Source organism: Papaver somniferum, chromosome 8 (genome assembly GCF_003573695.1).
Source record: "Papaver somniferum cultivar HN1 chromosome 8, ASM357369v1, whole genome shotgun sequence".
NCBI classification, from domain to species: Eukaryota; Viridiplantae; Streptophyta; class Magnoliopsida; order Ranunculales; family Papaveraceae; genus Papaver; species Papaver somniferum.
Genome location: NC_039365.1, coordinates 88,435,659 through 88,452,384, shown reverse-complemented (window position 1 = coordinate 88,452,384; position 16,726 = coordinate 88,435,659). Strand labels below are relative to the sequence as shown.

Genomic DNA, 16,726 nt, shown 5'->3' with positions numbered 1-16,726 from the left:
AGTAAAATGAATTGGTACTAAAATGCAAGCGTTGTTAAATGGATTGATGATACAACAGTTTTATGTTGTTTTAGTTGTGATCATCAAAAATAAAATAAGATAACACGATAAAACAATTTGACTAGCAAGATTTAATTTCAGAAATTACTCTTAAATCAACTGCACTTTAGACCAACTTTAAAAATTATTTATATCAAACTTCCAGGTTCATAAGTTCTTATATGTAGAATTCAGTCTAACAAGACATCAGAACCTAATTAAATATAATCCTTAATTATATAATGTCGAATTACTCTTTTTTTATATGTTTTTATTAGCTATTTACTATAACCCTATATTAGCCTCATGTCGTGCCGTTACGGCACGTGATATTTCTAGTGGGTTATACTATAAGATTGGATCAACATACATTGCATTCATGTAATTATTTCGATACCATGGGTTATGTTATAAGACTGATTGACCTAATTCGACATATGATCCATCATATTCTTTCGATATCATGGGATATACCTTATGAAATTGACATAAGTATATATGTATTCTTACAATCCTATCGATATCATGGATTACGATATAAGATTGAATTAATTCGAAACATGATCCGTCGCATTCTTTCGATATCATGGGATATACCTGCTACAAATGTTATCCCAGACGACTTTGCGGGATGGCTTCCCGCAAAAGCAGCTTCTTTACCGTTGGATGATCAAATCAATGGTTAGATTCACACTCAGGAAAGGACCTGTCAGTATAAGGAAGGACCCACCAGTTTCAGGAAGGGACCCACCATTTTCCCTATAGAGTTCAAGGCTGTTAGATCTGGGTTATAGCATGATCTAACGGTAAAGAAGCCGCTTGAGCGGGATAGCTTCCCGCAAGGTCGTGCGGGATAGCACTGCTCCCTTACCTTATGAGGTTGACCTAAGTTATTGATAAATGATGTATTCCTAAAATCCTATCGAAATCATGGATTGTGATATAAGATTTACCTAATTCGACATATGATCAATCGTATTATTTCAACATCTTGGGATATACTATAAGACTGACCTAATTCGACATATGGTCCATCATGTTCTTTTGATATCATGGATATACCTATGAGATTGACTTAACTCATTGATATATAAGGTATCCTATAGTTCATTTGGTTTGGTGGGTTATACTATATGATTGACCTAAGTCGGCATATGGATTCCTGGGTGAATTTAACCATCCAGTATACGAGCTCAGGTGCCCAGGTTACGAGAGATATATAGACCTCAGGTTGTCATTCCGATGAGATAAACTCAGGTTACAATAGACCTCAGTTTGTGTGCCGGACAGTAAAATTCGCAGAGGAACAAAAAAAAATCTGAAATTTTACAGCCCCAGTTCATCGGAATATGAAGGTAGTCTAGTTATTTGCACAGGCACCCGGAATTTTTCCCAGTAAGAATAATCCGGTCATTTTCATAGTCTCCCGGAATGTCTGCTGCACTTATTTTTGGTAAGTTCATTTGGTTTGGTGGGTTACACCATATGATTGACCTAAGTTGGCACACAAATTCCTAGGGTGATTTTAACCATCCACTATACGAACTCAGGTTACCAGAGATAGCCCTCAGGTTGTCATTCCGATGAGATAAACTCAGGTTATTAGGTAACTAGAGATAAAAAACCTGACATTGTACAGACCCAGTTCATCGGAATATGAGGGTAGTCTGGTTAGTTCCACAATCACCAGGGACTTTTCCCAGTAAGGATAATCCGGTCATTTTCATAGTCTCCTGAGTATGTCTGCTGCATTTATTTTTGGTAAGGATGGTCCGGTCATTTTCAAAGTCTCCTGAGTATTTGATGCACCAGGAGACTCATTGATATATAGGCTACCCTATAATTCATTTGGTTTGGTGGGTTATACCATATGATCGACCTAAGTCGACATACGGATTCCAGGGGTGAATTTAACCATCCAGTATACGAACGCAGGTGCCCAGGTTATTAGAGATAGACCTCAGGATGTCATTCCGATGAGATAAACTCAGGTTATCAGGTTACAAGAGATAGACCTCTGTTTGTGTGTCGGACAGTAAATCCACTAAGGAACAAAAAAAAACATGACTTTTAACAGCTCCAGTTCATCGGAATATGAGGGTAGTCTGGTTATTTTCAGAGTCACCCGAAACTTCCCATTAAGGATAATCCGGTCATTTTCATATTCTCCTTAGTATCTGATGCACTTGGAGACTCATTGATATATAAGGTATCATATATATCATTTGGTTCGGTGGGTTACTAGAGATAGACCTCAGTTTGTGTGCTGGACAGTAAAATCCACTGAGGAACAAAAAAAAACGTGACCTTTTACAGCCCCAGTTCATCGGAATATCAGGGTATGTAAAATATCATATTCTCCTTGTCGAAAAATGTCAGGTTTTAGTTATCTAGCTTACCTTTAACACACAAACTCATGCTACAAATTTTTACCGTGGCTGCGAAATTGACCCGATTACAGAAAATGTTTAACAATTTTTACGGTGACCGTGAAGGAATGACCAAATTAACCATGCAAAAGCGGTGCAACGATTTTTCCTGCTACTACTCAAATGACCAAATTACCCTTCCAGGGAAACTACAAATTTGTTTTACGGTGACCGCAGAAATGACCAAATTATCCTTGCCCAAAAAATACAACAAATTTTACGGTGATCCATAAAATGACCAGACTACCCTTACCATGCCAAGTTCACGACACAAAACAATGAGAAATGTCGGACACGAACATGGTTACCCTTATCAGAATAAGTTAAAAAAAATCAACACATGCGTGACAGTTTTTTCCACCCCACACCAAAACGAATTAGAGGATTCCCTTGTATTCATCTTCCACCGACTCGACTCATCCTTTTATTTTTCTTTTTCAGTCTCTCTTTCGTTCACAGCTGCAGTTTTCTTCCCCTTTTTTCCCACTAGCTGAATCGATTAAGAGGTTTCTATATTTTTTAGGGTTATCGTTTGCGCAAGTGTTTTGTCATCATCAATTTCGATCTAAATGTTTATTTTGTGAAATCTGTTAATCTAAACTGTGAATTTGTTTTTAATTTTGTTTAGGGTTTTAACTCCGAAGAACTGAAGGTATAAGTTTGGTCTGTTTTGATTTAATGATTTATCAAATTTCTATTTTATGGTTTGGGAATATGATCTGATTTGAAGGTTTGTTGTTCTAACATGGGTGTTTGTTTTATGATTTTAGGATTTGTTGTTGCGCATCGGGATCTGAACTTTGAAGAACTGTTCAGAGTTCGAACTGAGACCATAGCCAATGTGTATGTTTCTATGAACTAGCAGGTACAGTAGTTTTGATTGATTTGGTTTCACTGGTATTATTTCATGTTAAGAGATTTGGGTGATAATATTATCATGATTTGGCTGATAATATTCTCTTCTTTGAGAGGATACTGCTGTCGTTATCCGACAGGGATTTCGCACCCCTATATCAGAAGGACTAGTTTGTTTAATTTGTGAAATGAAGTTTTCAACTGCTGAAGAAGTTCTGTGTACTCTACCCCCTTTTGGTTATCTCTCTTTGTTTGATTCGCATACAAGCCAACTGTTTGATGAAATGAGAAGATTTGACTCATGTTCTTTTATACTCACTCCCATTTAATTACCTTTTCAGGAGAAACATCACTTTGAATCATGGGAGAGGATAGGATAAGCATTTTACCTGTTGATCTGTTGCACCATATTCTTTCACTGGTACCAGCTAAATGTGCTACGCCTACTTGCATTTTGTCCAAAATATGGAAGTATGTGTCCAACTCTATCCCTACCCTTGATTTACGTAAATGGAAAACTCAAAAACCTTTTAGGGAGGAAGGAAATATGGAAACCAAATCGTTCAAAAAATTTCTGGACACGGTACTGTTTCTCCATGAAAAGCCTAGTATCCAGAAATTCTATCTTGATTTGGATGAGGATTTTGACAAATCTCAAGTTTCTAGATGGATCAGTAATATCATTAAATGTAAAGTTGAAGAATTTTATCTTCACATGATATATTCGAGGATATTCTGCACAATTCCTCTGTCATTTTTTACTTGTGATTCGTTGACACTGCTGGATTTACGTTGCAACAAAGATGGTGTTGGAAAGTTCATTATTCCAAATAATCCAAACACAGTTTATTTTCCAAAGCTCGAGATCCTTTGGCTCCAGTCTCTTCAGTTTCTGTATGAAATAACCTCGACAAGAAAATTCTTTTCGAACTGCCCCATCCTTGAAGAGTTGAGTTTGAATGGTTGTGAGATGTCCGAGCGGTTATGCATTGCAAACCCCACACTGAAGCACTTGGCCATTACTCACTGTAGATTACTAGAGTCTACGGTGGAGATTTATGCTCCTAAGCTATTGACCATTAGCTACATAGCAGAGCCAGCAGAAGACTATATCCTCAGTAGCTTTCCGTCACTAGTCGAGGCCAATATTAAAATTGATTTGAAGGATTTCAGCCAATACGACCACCCAATCGAAGTATTTGTCAAGATTTTTGAAAAGCTTTCAAGTGCAAAGTTCCTTAGAATCTGTGCTGACTCATTTCTGGTATGCGTCATTATTCTGGATGATTCTTTACATTTATTATGTTGCTGTGAAAATATTCAGTATGGAACATTTGTAGTATCAGTTTTATTTTGTCTGAATCTCAACCAGTGATTTACTCCTTTTTTTTCTTTCTGTTATTAAGTTCTAAGAGAATCAGATATCCAGATTAACGATTCACTTACATTTACCAATTTGATCCATCTGGAAGTTGATTACCTATTACATTACAATAGGTTTGATTCACCCGATTTGATCAGAACATTCTTCAAGTTTCTCCATAGGTTGCCTACTCTAGAATCGATTCTCTTTCCTCGGGTGAATTGCTCATCCCTTACCTCTTAATGTAATAAAAAAGGATTTTCTTTTTCTTTTTGTTACCATTGGTAGTCGATTGAGAACTATTGTTACCGTATTTTGGGAAACTGCTGATTCGTTTTTAAAAAGTCAATTGTCTAAACTAGAATAACTCGTCTTCCCCTTTGCAAGTCACTGAGCTTTCATTAACTTTTTATTTTTTTGCACACCCATTTGGGTTCTCTCATATATACTAAGTAGCATTCATATTTTGCTGAACATTTGCTTTGATTACTGTGTAGAGTGTTAAAATCACTTGCGTAGAGGATGATGATTGTTGGTCACTTGATCCTAGACGTTCGCCACCGCACCTCAAGGTAATCAAATTCAAAAATTTCGAAGGGCAATCAATGGAGCTAAATGTAATTAAACTCTTTCTGAAGTATGTCCGATTTATTGAGGGTGTTACCATTGTAGCTTCTCTAAGGCTCTCCGAAGACCATTTGGAACAAAACATTTTTATGAAGCAGCTTCTAATGTTACTGAAACCCCCAAATTGTATGGTTAAGTTCTTGACAAGATCTGAAGACACTTAACAGTTCTTTCAATATGTCAAACGAGAGTTGTTTTTTTTCTGATAACCGTTTAACTAAATTTAATTAAAATTTATATAATACCGGTTGAAATTGGTATGCAAGGGATATTACATAAAAAGTTTATGTAGCGCAGATTGCCGAACTTAGTTTTAACGGAGTTTTGTTATCATTGATTTGCTTAAAAGCATTTTTGTGCGAAGGATATTGGAGAGGATAGAATTCAGGATATATATAATAAAGGAGAAATATTGATGTATTATACTACAGGAGAGGAGAAGCAGTAGTGAAGGTTTAAATGCAATTTGTTAGTTTGGCATTTAATCTACTTTTTTTTACTCCTAAAACGAATTTTTTCATTAATTTCTATCTACCGGGGCCTTTGGCTACATAAGAGTTAATTTTCTAACACCCAAGCTTTAATGGGAGGATACAGTAACAGAAGCCATCTTCGTCGAATATATTCAATTTTTTTTTATGTCCAAATGACTTGGAATTTTCGCGATATTTACGGGAACATTTGAGAGTTTTTTTCCCCTCCTGTTTCGTGGAGTTAATATTGAAGATCCAACAGTATTGGAATGAAAAAATAAAGTGATATATAAATGATGATGAAATTTGATTGTGGAGGCCACTTGTTAGTTTGCAGGTTGACTTTCTCTTGCTGTAGGTTCATTTTGGAAGGTAAATATTCTTATCCGAGGGTTAACAAGTGCCATATTACCAGTCCCGAATATTAGGGACTTTTCTAATTTTATCAACGAGCTCTGGCGATTGGTCTTGGGCAGCTATACCATCCATGTGTTGAGTGAGCCCAGCAACTCTTGTCTCGAGTGTCTTCATCAACCCCTCGTCTTGGGCAATACTGGTGGTGTCTTTTACAGGAGGTGAACTTTCGTTGTTCAGATCCTCTTCCTCGGCGTAACCTTCTGATATGCCTAGAAATTCAGACGATTTTCATCACGTGGATGCTACATAATATCAGTAGCGACAACTACCTGCAAATTGTTTCGCAGATGATGTACAAAAATAGACTGCCACGACTACGACGAATTTATCTCGAGGGACAAAAAATATGTAAATCGGTTGACATACATTATCTGCATCCATTTTTGTAAGGAGGTCGGCGTATCGTGGAATGCATTTACATTTTCCAAGGGAAATCATTGGAGCTAAATGTAATTAATCTCTCTCTAAAGTATGTCTGATTTCTTGAGAGTGTAACCATTGTAGCTTCTCTAAGGCTCTCCGAAGACCATTTGGAACAAAACAACCACTTTCATTACTATGTCAATTTTCTGTAAGCATACATAACAACCAATATGTACTCATCAATCTATTTCAAGTTTGTTTCACTCCACTCGGCTATTGGTTGTCTGTAAGACATACTCACATCGACAGACGAGAGCTGCACAGCAACGCGACCATTGGCCAACAGGTGCATATAGTTGTAACCGTGCAACTATTTCAAAATAACGCATGCTCGTTGAGAATGCAACCATTGGCCAACAGGTGCATATAGTTGTAACCGGCAAAAACATTCAAAATAACGCCTGCTCATTAAGAACGCGACCATTGGCCAACAGGTGCAATATGCGGGAGATGTCTATATAAGCTTTGCTCGTATCTCCTTGTAGCAATCTGCAATAAGAAAATCCTTAATACTTGTTATTTTTTGCTGATAATAATATTTCATCAGCAATTGTGATGGAGATGTTGCCGGAATTGACTACCGAGATATTACAACGCCTCGAAACTACAGAAAGTGTTTTAGCAAGCAAAAGGGTTTACAAAGAGTGGAATAATGTCCTAGCGGACAAACAAAATGGACTCCTTTTTGGTGTCACACACGGAATGAGGAAAGACAAAGTTACTCAACTCTTCTATAGAGAACACTTTAACGAGGAAGATTTCAACCTGATGGTAACAACCAATAATAATCACGTCCCGGATGAAGGAATCTATGGATGGACTAATTCACACTCAATAGTTGGATCCTGCAATGGTCTGGTATGTTTTTACATTACACACCACGACATACAAGATCCTATTTACATTATGAATCCAACAACGCGGGAGCACATCCATCTTCCAAAACTAAGCATCCTAATTGCACGAGATCCAATACTTTCATGGTATCCGCGGTACAACGTAGTTGGGGGTTTCGGCTACTGCCAACCTACCAATTCGTACAAGGTATTTCGCGTTGACAGGGATGGTATACTTCAAGTATACACTCTATGAGACGAGAGTGGATGGAGGAACATATGGGAGAGTCCTTATACTTTTCGGGGTTCAGGTGTCCACGCACATGGTTGTATTTTTGGAAGGAGTGTCTTAAGCACAATATAGTATCTTTCAATTTAGACACCGAGAAGTTCCATGCACCCGCATCATATATCTAGGGGTCAATTTTGGATTGATTCTTACCAATCACTTGGGATGGTCATGTGTGTAGACCACCTTTTATTTTACCACATCCACGAGGCGGTTGATAAGCCACAGATAGATTTCTGGGCACCCATATCCGAAGAAAATATTCATACATGGGCACCTGGCGGGGAATGGAATTGGGATCACAAGATGAGCATTATCTTGGAAAAGTATGGGGATGATTGACCGACTTATAACCCGATAGCCTTTGGAAATAACAACGATCTCCTATTGTGGCAGAATAGGCGTTTATTGCGTTACAATACACTCACCAGAACTTGGACGGAAATTTGGGGGACAATACCGTGGAAAACATGGGTTCGAATTATTCCTCACATGAGGAGCGCAGTCTCGTTGAAGAATTTTGTTGGACAGTCTGGAAAATGTGCTCCTGATGTCCATGCCACTAACATATTCCCTAGGTTATCTATGTAGTTCGTGTTGTTTTTGTTTTCATAAGTTTTGTTTTTAGTTTTATATATTGTGTAGATCGTCATTTCGTTAGTCGCACATTCGAACTATATTATATTTTCCAAATCATGTAAGCATTTGATTTGCGTCGTGTTTCCTTAAACTATTGATTAGCACAGAAACATATTTCGTGCTATGTCAACATATAGCTAGACTCTGATTGAAGCGACGTGTTGGCATCATCACACCAGAAACTTCCATGTACAAACCTTTTACGGATCTCACCCTAATTCAAGAAGAAACGAGCAACTTGAATCAATAGAAAAAAATCTTTGTATCAGGCTTCTCAACCAAATAGTATCTGTTCAAGCCCATAACGTAACAGGCTTTTTCAATAAAATTCATAATTGAACAAGATTCCCCATAACATGGAACGCCTTTTGTTTCACGGATGGTTAGTACTGGATCTGGATGAATGAAACAAAAATTCTAGAAATATCGCATAAGATATAATGACAATGAAAGAAAAATTGTTAGTACTGAATCTGGATTAATGTGTTCCTTATATCATCTAAAGCATGTTTCATTATACTGCATTCATAAAACATTTTCGTGCAAAATTTTAATTATTACAGCATGTCGGTTCATGAAGAAATATGTCTGGATCTTACTAACCATGCAAAATATAAATCCCGCATTAATAATATGATTTCAGGTGATTTTTCTCTGTTGTGGTTAAAAGCTGAACAAAGCTCTCTTCTGAGAGCTTCTGGCCCCACCGGAGTATATTTCAGCCAATAAAATCATCCTGATTTTTCACACCACCAAAATTTCATCCGGTAGCACTCCCTACAGCAATAACAAACTTAAAAAAAAAAAAAAAAGGAGATTACCTTCTAAATTTTCTACTGAACCCTAAATATCAATTTCACGAAACGAGAACAAAAACAACCTTAAATCATACTTCTCCACTTCAGCAAATTCTTAACTGATTACACGAATCATTTTTATTATTTACAAGCAGATCTCAAGTGCTATGCACGTGCAGGGACCCTCCCTCATCTCAAATACTAAATAAGAGAGGGATTTAATCAAGACACCAAACACGATTGGACGATAATGGAACACGATTGGAACTTCCTAGATTTTACTGCATATATGTGGCTGTAGTCACCGTTTCCCTTGTGACTTTAACAAATTTCATTTCTGCTGACTCCAAAAGACTTGTGCATCAAAAGACTCCATGTGCATGCTTCCAACGATTATGCCTGCTCTCACAAATATCTTTAATTTACTTCTAGTTTAGTTATCTCCACCACCTCAAAATTTTCGAACAATCTAATAATATATTGTACTGATAAAAATACAAGTAAAACTTGCCAACAAAGATTTCTAAAAGCTTCAATCTTAAAGAGAAAATGGTTTGTTTGTGTTATTAGCTGTTCTTTACGTATTCTACCAATTCATAAGGGTGGGATTCAGAATTTGGATTTGGTTTCTCCTTTTTTGTATCATTCAAGGAATAAAAAAAGCATCCCTCATTCAAATTTAACATTCATACGTAAGACATGAAGTCGTCTTTGGGATTTTTGGTTTGATTTGATGCGTTATAGTGGGAGATATTTTACCCCGTCCTATCTTGAACATTGGCTCCACCATTAATACCAGGACGTCTCATTTAACACCCCAATGGGAACTGATATTTTGAATTATTCCGTATATCAACCGCCGAATTGGAATTTTGGTTTTTGACCTCATATTTAGCTCTTGCCAATGATATTGGAGTCGGTACAAACCTATTTATCTCTCTTTGGGGATAAGAATGACCCACAAAAATGGCGATTCTGCAAACTCAGCCTCACAATTGTTTCGATCTTAGGATCTGAATCAGTTTGTGAGTGTGCTAATTGAACTTCATCGCTGTCCAAGGAGGGATCTTCGATCCTTCAGATTTATTGGTTAGTATAGTTTTCTTTTCACTTTGATTGTTTTTATTTTGAGTTTTAGTTTTCTTTCAATTTCTTTATGTTTACAGAAAGATATAAACAAAGGAGGCAACGTATGATGAAGGGATTAGATCCATCTCAATCCCAGTCTTTGGAGAGTTCTTTGAGATCAGGAAAAGGTATCACTGGTTCTTCTCGTGAAGAACCTCAAAGAAGATTTATCCAACTGGAGAGAAAATCTTTTTCAATGGAGGAAGATTTTGTCGGTGCTGTCGAGGTTATCAAGATCACAGAAAGAGGTTATGGGGTTTTTAGTTCTTGGTTAGAAGTTGACAATAAGATGATATCTTGGATGACTCCAATCCTAGTTTCAATCTCTAAGGGCGAATCTGGGAAAGTGAAATGGTCTGAGAGACTTGGTGAAGATGTTTATTTGATGCATCTTCAAAGCAATGATGCAGGAGAATACCTAAGATTATCTAGGTTTCGGAAAGATGGTGAAAGCAAGAAGTTTAGTATATGTTTTCCTGGAGGTGAAAACCGAGAGGATTGGTCCATGTTGGCTGAAGTAATGGAGACTTTTCTTCATAGGAAACCTTCCAATCCAGTGGCTACTTTACAAGATGTTACGAGTTTTCCTCAGTTAAGCAACAAGGAGGAACGAAAATGGGGTGGGGTCTGGTGAAGATTTCTCATAAAACATCATGGTCAAAGATTGCTGGTATTATAAAAAGGAAGATTAAGACTTTCAGATTTATTGAGCTACAAGAAATCAATATGCTCTCTGCGATCTTTTCTATCGAGGACGATGAATGGAAAAGACTATGGAAGCCATTGATATGGACTCAGAACAACATCATCATTAAAATCTGTAAGTGGTTTGGCTGTGAGGACAAAGAAACTGGAGTAATCTTGAACACTAAGAAGGAGGTTATAGTCAAGCAAAAACCAATGATAGGGAATGTAAGTCTGAGACTCTGACTGTTATTCCAGTGGAGAACTATTATAAGGAAATTCACTGGTTTAAAATCAAGGGTTTGCTTTCTAAACTTTGGAGCTCACAAGTCATGATTAAGATAGGAAAGGAGCTTGGAGATGTTCATCAAATTTCATCGGAAACCTTATAGATACAAGACAAAAAAGGATGTCATTATTTTAGGGTTTCTGTTAAGGGTGGTTGTAATGGTGTTCCGGCGGTGCTTCTGATGGAGCTTGAGGGGGAGAAGGTGGTGATTCAGATTACATGGGATCCGGAGTATCAGCCAAAGGATCAGCTAACTGATTTGGACTATTCAAGGAAAGTTCAAAATTTCGACGAAATATTTGGTGCAAAGAATCCGAAAAATTCAAATTTTCCTTCTTTAACAAGCTATTCTCGGGGAGCGTTGAACGGAAATAAAGATGCTGATCCAAAGGTGGTGAGCCTAAGTGCAAGCCAGGGTTATATTACAGACGGTGTGGGGCATGTTATTAGTGAAGATCAATAAGCCAGTTGTATTTTTGTTTCTAAACCTAGAAAGAGTGTATCTATGGACCAGAATAATCCTAATAATAATATCTCATTAAACGCATCAGGTTCCAGGTTTAGTCACTTGCGTAATGAAGAAGACTCTGTGAACGGAAGTTTGGGAGAAGACATGCATGAAGAAAAAGAAAAAGAGTCCATTACAGAGGGCAGTACAATAAAGGAGATGGAAGATGAAGTAGTACAACGTCTTAACATGACCAAATCAGTTCCATATGGTGATGAAGAGACTATTGATAAGACTGTCAGCTCTTTTGTTAATTTGGCTTGTAGTTATGGCCATATTAGTGCCGATAATATTTCGTCTTCGAGAAAGAATATGACTAAGATTGTTCTCAATTATAAAGGCAGGTTTAAAAGTCAAAGTGAGGAAGATGTGAAACATTGTTTACCGCAAGAGGAGGAGATAATAGGGTGTTCTGAATTACAAGGAAGGGTCAATGATGATGGATTTTAAAATCTTATGATATAATGTTAGAGGTCTTAATGACTTTGATAAGGTAACTTCTCTTAGAAACCTTATTAATAATCAAAAATGGGCAGTCTGTCTTATCCAAGAAACCAAGATTATGAAGTTTTCTAACTGGTTCATAAGGCAGCTTTGGTATGATGATTACTTTGATTGGAATTATAAACCTTCAGTAGGAGCAAGTGGAGGTCTCTTGTCTATATGGGATAGTAACAGGTTCACTAAGGAGAATGAGAGAATTGTCCTTAATAACATCTCAACTCAGTTAGTGAACGAATCCAACGGTTCTAAATGGGCTATTATTAATCTTTATAGTCCTTGTGATTACAATGATAGAGCTTCATTCTGGGAAGAATTGGAAGAAGTAAGACATTGGTGGACTGTTCCAATTTGTTTTGCAGGAGATTTTAATGCAGTAAGGTCTGATGATGAAAGGAATAGGGGGGATGCAGATAGCAGAAACTCTGGATTTCTGAATAATTTCATTCTGCAACAAGATTTGGTGGATTAGACTTTGGTGGGTGGTTCTTATACTTGGTCTAATAATCATGTTGATCCTCTCCTGTGTAGGCTAGACAGATTTCTTTTTAGTGTTATTTTTGATGAAGCTTTCGCTAATGTTTTACTAATCGCACTAACTAGAACAGACTCTGATCATAACCCTTTGATGGTCATTACTAGTCATTCTATCAGTAGAAAGACTTATTTCAAACTAGAGAAAAGCTGGATTGATCACAAGGACTTTGCTAAACAAGTTAAAGTTTGGTGGAATTCTATGTCTTATTCTGGAAGTTCTAGTACCATTTTCTTTCTCAAACTTCAAAACCTTAAGCACTTCATTAAGCCTTGGGGTAAAACTGAATTTGGAGCTGTTTATACTGAGAAAAAGGTGTTAAATGAAAAGATTAATGAGCTTAATCTGTTGGAGAAAAAGAGTCCATTAAAAATGCTGAAAATATGGAAGCAAGGAAATGGCATCTTAGAGCAAAGCAAAATGGTTCAAATAGGGAGATGCTAACACTGGTTATTTCCACATAATAGCTAGTTCTACAAAAATAAGGAACACTATTGCTAAGATCCAAATGAAAGGTGTTGACTGCTTTGATCAAGCTGCTATCAAAGAAAGGTTAAGAAACTACTATATTCATCTTTTCTCTGAACATAATAGTGTTTATTCTTCTTTGAACTCTTTGAGTTTCCCTAATGTGGGTGAGGAGAAGAAGGAATGGTTGGATAAAAGGTTCACTGAATTTGAAGTTTGGGAATTCATTAAACACTTGGGAAACAACAAGTCTCCAGGCCCTGATGGCTTCTCAGTTGAATTCTACAAAAAATGTTGGAATACTATAAAAGGTGATTTTATGAGAATGGTTGATGATTTCTTCAAGTTTGGCTCCCTTGATTGGAGGTTAAACTGCTCTTTCATATCTCTCATTCCAAATAAAGAGGACTCTTGTGCTCCTAGAGACTTCAGGCCTCCAAGTATTATAGGAAGTGCTTACAAGATTATATCTAAGATGCTTGCTGACAGATTGAAAAAATTAATGCCTTCTCTCATCTCAGATTACCAAGGAGCTTTCACACATGACATGCAAATTCTGGATGGTGTTTTAATTTCCAATGAGTGTGTGGATAGCAGGTTGAAGTCCAAAGTTCCAGGAATCTCGTGTAAAGTTGATATGGAGAAAGCATTTGATAACATCAATTGGCAAGCTCTTTTCTGTATTTTGCACAAGCATGGATTTTGGGAAAGATGGATTGCATGGATAAAATTGTGTGTTTCCTCTACTCATCTATCAGTTATGGTAAATGGAAACTCAATTGAAAAGTTTAAGCCAGAGAAAGGATGAAGACAGGGAGATTCACTCTCTCCTTATTTGTTTCTTCTTGTAGTTGAAATTCTATCTAAGCTTATGAATGATGCAGTTGAGAGTGGATTTAAAGTGGTAGAATCAGGTACAATGATATCTCATCTTCAGTTTGTTGATGATACTCTTATTTTCCTCAATGCTGATACCGATGAAGTTACCAGACTTTTCATCATTCTTTCAATATTTGAAGCTCTTACTGACATGATATTAAACCTGGAGAAGAGTACCATGATTAGTGTTGGAGATGATGATGTTATTGAAGTTCTAGCTAAAGAATTAGGCTGTAAAACTGAGAAGCTGCTTGTTAAGTATCTAGGACTTCCTATTGGTGTTAGCTCTAGAAGTATATATATTTGAGACTCTGTGCTTGAGAAAATGCATATGAAATTAGCTACTTGGAAAAGAAAGTTTCTAAATAAAGCAGGGAGACTAGTTCTAATTACGCATTGCCTTTCCAGATTACTCATATATTTCTTATCCTTATTCAACCTTCCAGTTAGTGTTGAAAAGAAGGTGATTGCTCTAATGAGAAATTTTTTATGGGTCTCTACTCAAGATAAGAGGAAGATGGCATGGGTGAGATGGCCAAAAATTTGTAAAACAAAGAAATGTGGAGGCTTAGGTGTGAGGAGTCTTAGGCAGACTGATAAGGCTTTGCTAGTAAAATGGGTCTGGAGATACTCTACTCAAAAGAAGACTTCATAGAGAAGGATAATGCAACAGAAGATGAAAGCTATTGAAGATGTGATACTGCCAACTGATGATAATGAAGCTCAAGGCAAAAGCTTATGGAGAAATGTTTCAAGATTGGTTCTAGACGTTCAAAATTTTACGACTTCCAAGATGGGTAGTGGCAAAGGGATAAGATTCTAGTATGATAAATGGTTAGTCAATGGCTGTATTAAAGATCTCTTTCCAATTATCTTCAAAGCGCGTGTTAATAAGCAAGCCGCAATGGCTGACATGATTCATGAAGGAAGATGGACTGGTGTTTTTAAACATTCACTTAATGTAAATGAAAATCTTGGATGGGATCTTTTAACAAGAGATTTGGGAGTTGTCCCTGTTTTGACTGATGGGGAAGATCAGGTGCAGATTATGGATAAATTCTCAACAAAAACTTGCTATGAAGTTCTGGTTGGAAATATGGAAGATTGCACTTTCAGCAAGTTATTGTGGATGAACTCAATTCCTCCTAAAGTAACTTTTATGTTGTGGGATGCTTTCAATCATTCTTTACCTACAAGAGGTATGTTGCATCACAGAGGAGTAGAAATTCCTAGTTCTGCATGTGTGATGTATGGTGCGATGGACGAGTCTGCAGATCACCTTTTCTTACACTGTCAAACTACTTTTGAAGTATGGGATTACTTCATTAAGGCCTTCCATATTTCTTGGCCTCTATCAGGTACAGTCCTTCGGTTGTTTCAAGCTTGGGATAACAACATTTTGTCAGGAAGGTGCAAGGAAATATGGAATATTTTCCATTACGCTTTGTTTTGGATCATTTGGGAAGAAAGGAATATTAGAGCATTTTGGGGAAGGAATAAGTCTGTGTATGAGCTTATTATGCATATCAAGCAGACTTTGGTCTTATGGAGTTGTGATAAAGATACTTTTAAATTCATTGACAGTGTGCAAATATTGCATAACTGGGAAGCGATCATTCATATGTAATCTAGCCTGAAATGGCTAACTTGTTGTATTTGGTTGGATTCTTCTCTTTAGTATAACTTTTTCCTTTCGGAAAAAAAAAAAAAGATATTTGAGTCAATACTCGTCAAAGGGAAATCTTGCTTGTAAAAAAGGAGCAAGACTTCGGATCCCGTTGAAATAAAGCAAAATTTTTGTCTAATGGGCATGTTGCAATTCAAAGGCAATATATGGTGAGCTCTAGCAGCATAAAAATCATGACACCTGATAGTGATGTGAATCGTATGTCGTGAATAATACCGCGTGCAATGCACATTTAGTTCCGGATAGTGGATACTACTAGACTACAAGTGGTACAGCAATCTATATTTCTTTGAAAATCGACTCAAACAAATTCCCATTCTAATTCTTTTTTTATCAGCAGAAACAAATTCCTCATTGCTTCTGGAGGAATATATGCACCCTGCTTCTAGTTTCCAAACAAGTAAACGGCTTTGTTTGATTTGTTGCATGATGAGAGACTTGAACTCTGAATTAGTTTTACAAATTCTTAGCTAGCTACCCACTGTCACTCATATTGTCAAATATCTTTTTAATATTCGATGATGTCGTGGAAATAAATCAATATTTGGCTCAAATTGAAGCGCACAAGTAGAAGTACTAACTACTAATTATGATTTACAAGAATTATTCTTTAGATATTTTTCTTTCTCCATAAGAAAAAAGAAAATTTGTTACCCTCATCAACCTCTTACTCATATTTGATCTTTTTTGTACCAGATATCTGAGCAACATTTATTTTCTATTTTTATTTTTATTTTGTCCAAAAAGCTTATATCTTTTGAATTTGGTTTCAAACTTTTTATATCAACGGGCATGCAAAATGCATCCTTACAAGATGTAGCACATTATTCATATACAAGACATGACATGAAAGCTTCTTA

General features: G+C 36.7%; 3 protein-coding genes across 3 annotated transcripts; all 3 read left to right on the top strand.

Annotated features, from left to right (window-relative positions):
- Window positions 1-3,684: 3,684 nt before the first annotated feature.
- Window positions 3,685-5,477, top strand: LOC113305745 (F-box protein At4g09920-like). The gene is made up of 2 exons (XM_026554751.1): window positions 3,685-4,587; window positions 5,184-5,477. Exons 1-2 carry the CDS (start codon window positions 3,685-3,687, stop codon window positions 5,475-5,477), a joined length of 1,197 nt encoding a protein of 398 aa, XP_026410536.1.
- Window positions 5,478-10,237: 4,760 nt separating this feature from the next.
- Window positions 10,238-11,826, top strand: LOC113301378. Its single transcript, XM_026550151.1, has 2 exons — window positions 10,238-10,276; window positions 10,354-11,826. Exon 2 carries the CDS (start codon window positions 10,380-10,382, stop codon window positions 10,947-10,949), a length of 570 nt encoding a protein of 189 aa, XP_026405936.1. The 5' UTR covers window positions 10,238-10,276; window positions 10,354-10,379; the 3' UTR covers window positions 10,950-11,826.
- A 3,017-nt stretch (window positions 11,827-14,843) lies between these two features.
- Window positions 14,844-15,806, top strand: LOC113305744. Its single transcript, XM_026554750.1, has 2 exons — window positions 14,844-14,976; window positions 15,061-15,806. The coding sequence occupies exons 1-2, from the start codon at window positions 14,844-14,846 to the stop codon at window positions 15,804-15,806; spliced, it is 879 nt and encodes a 292-aa protein (XP_026410535.1).
- The last annotated feature ends 920 nt before the right edge of the window (window positions 15,807-16,726 follow it).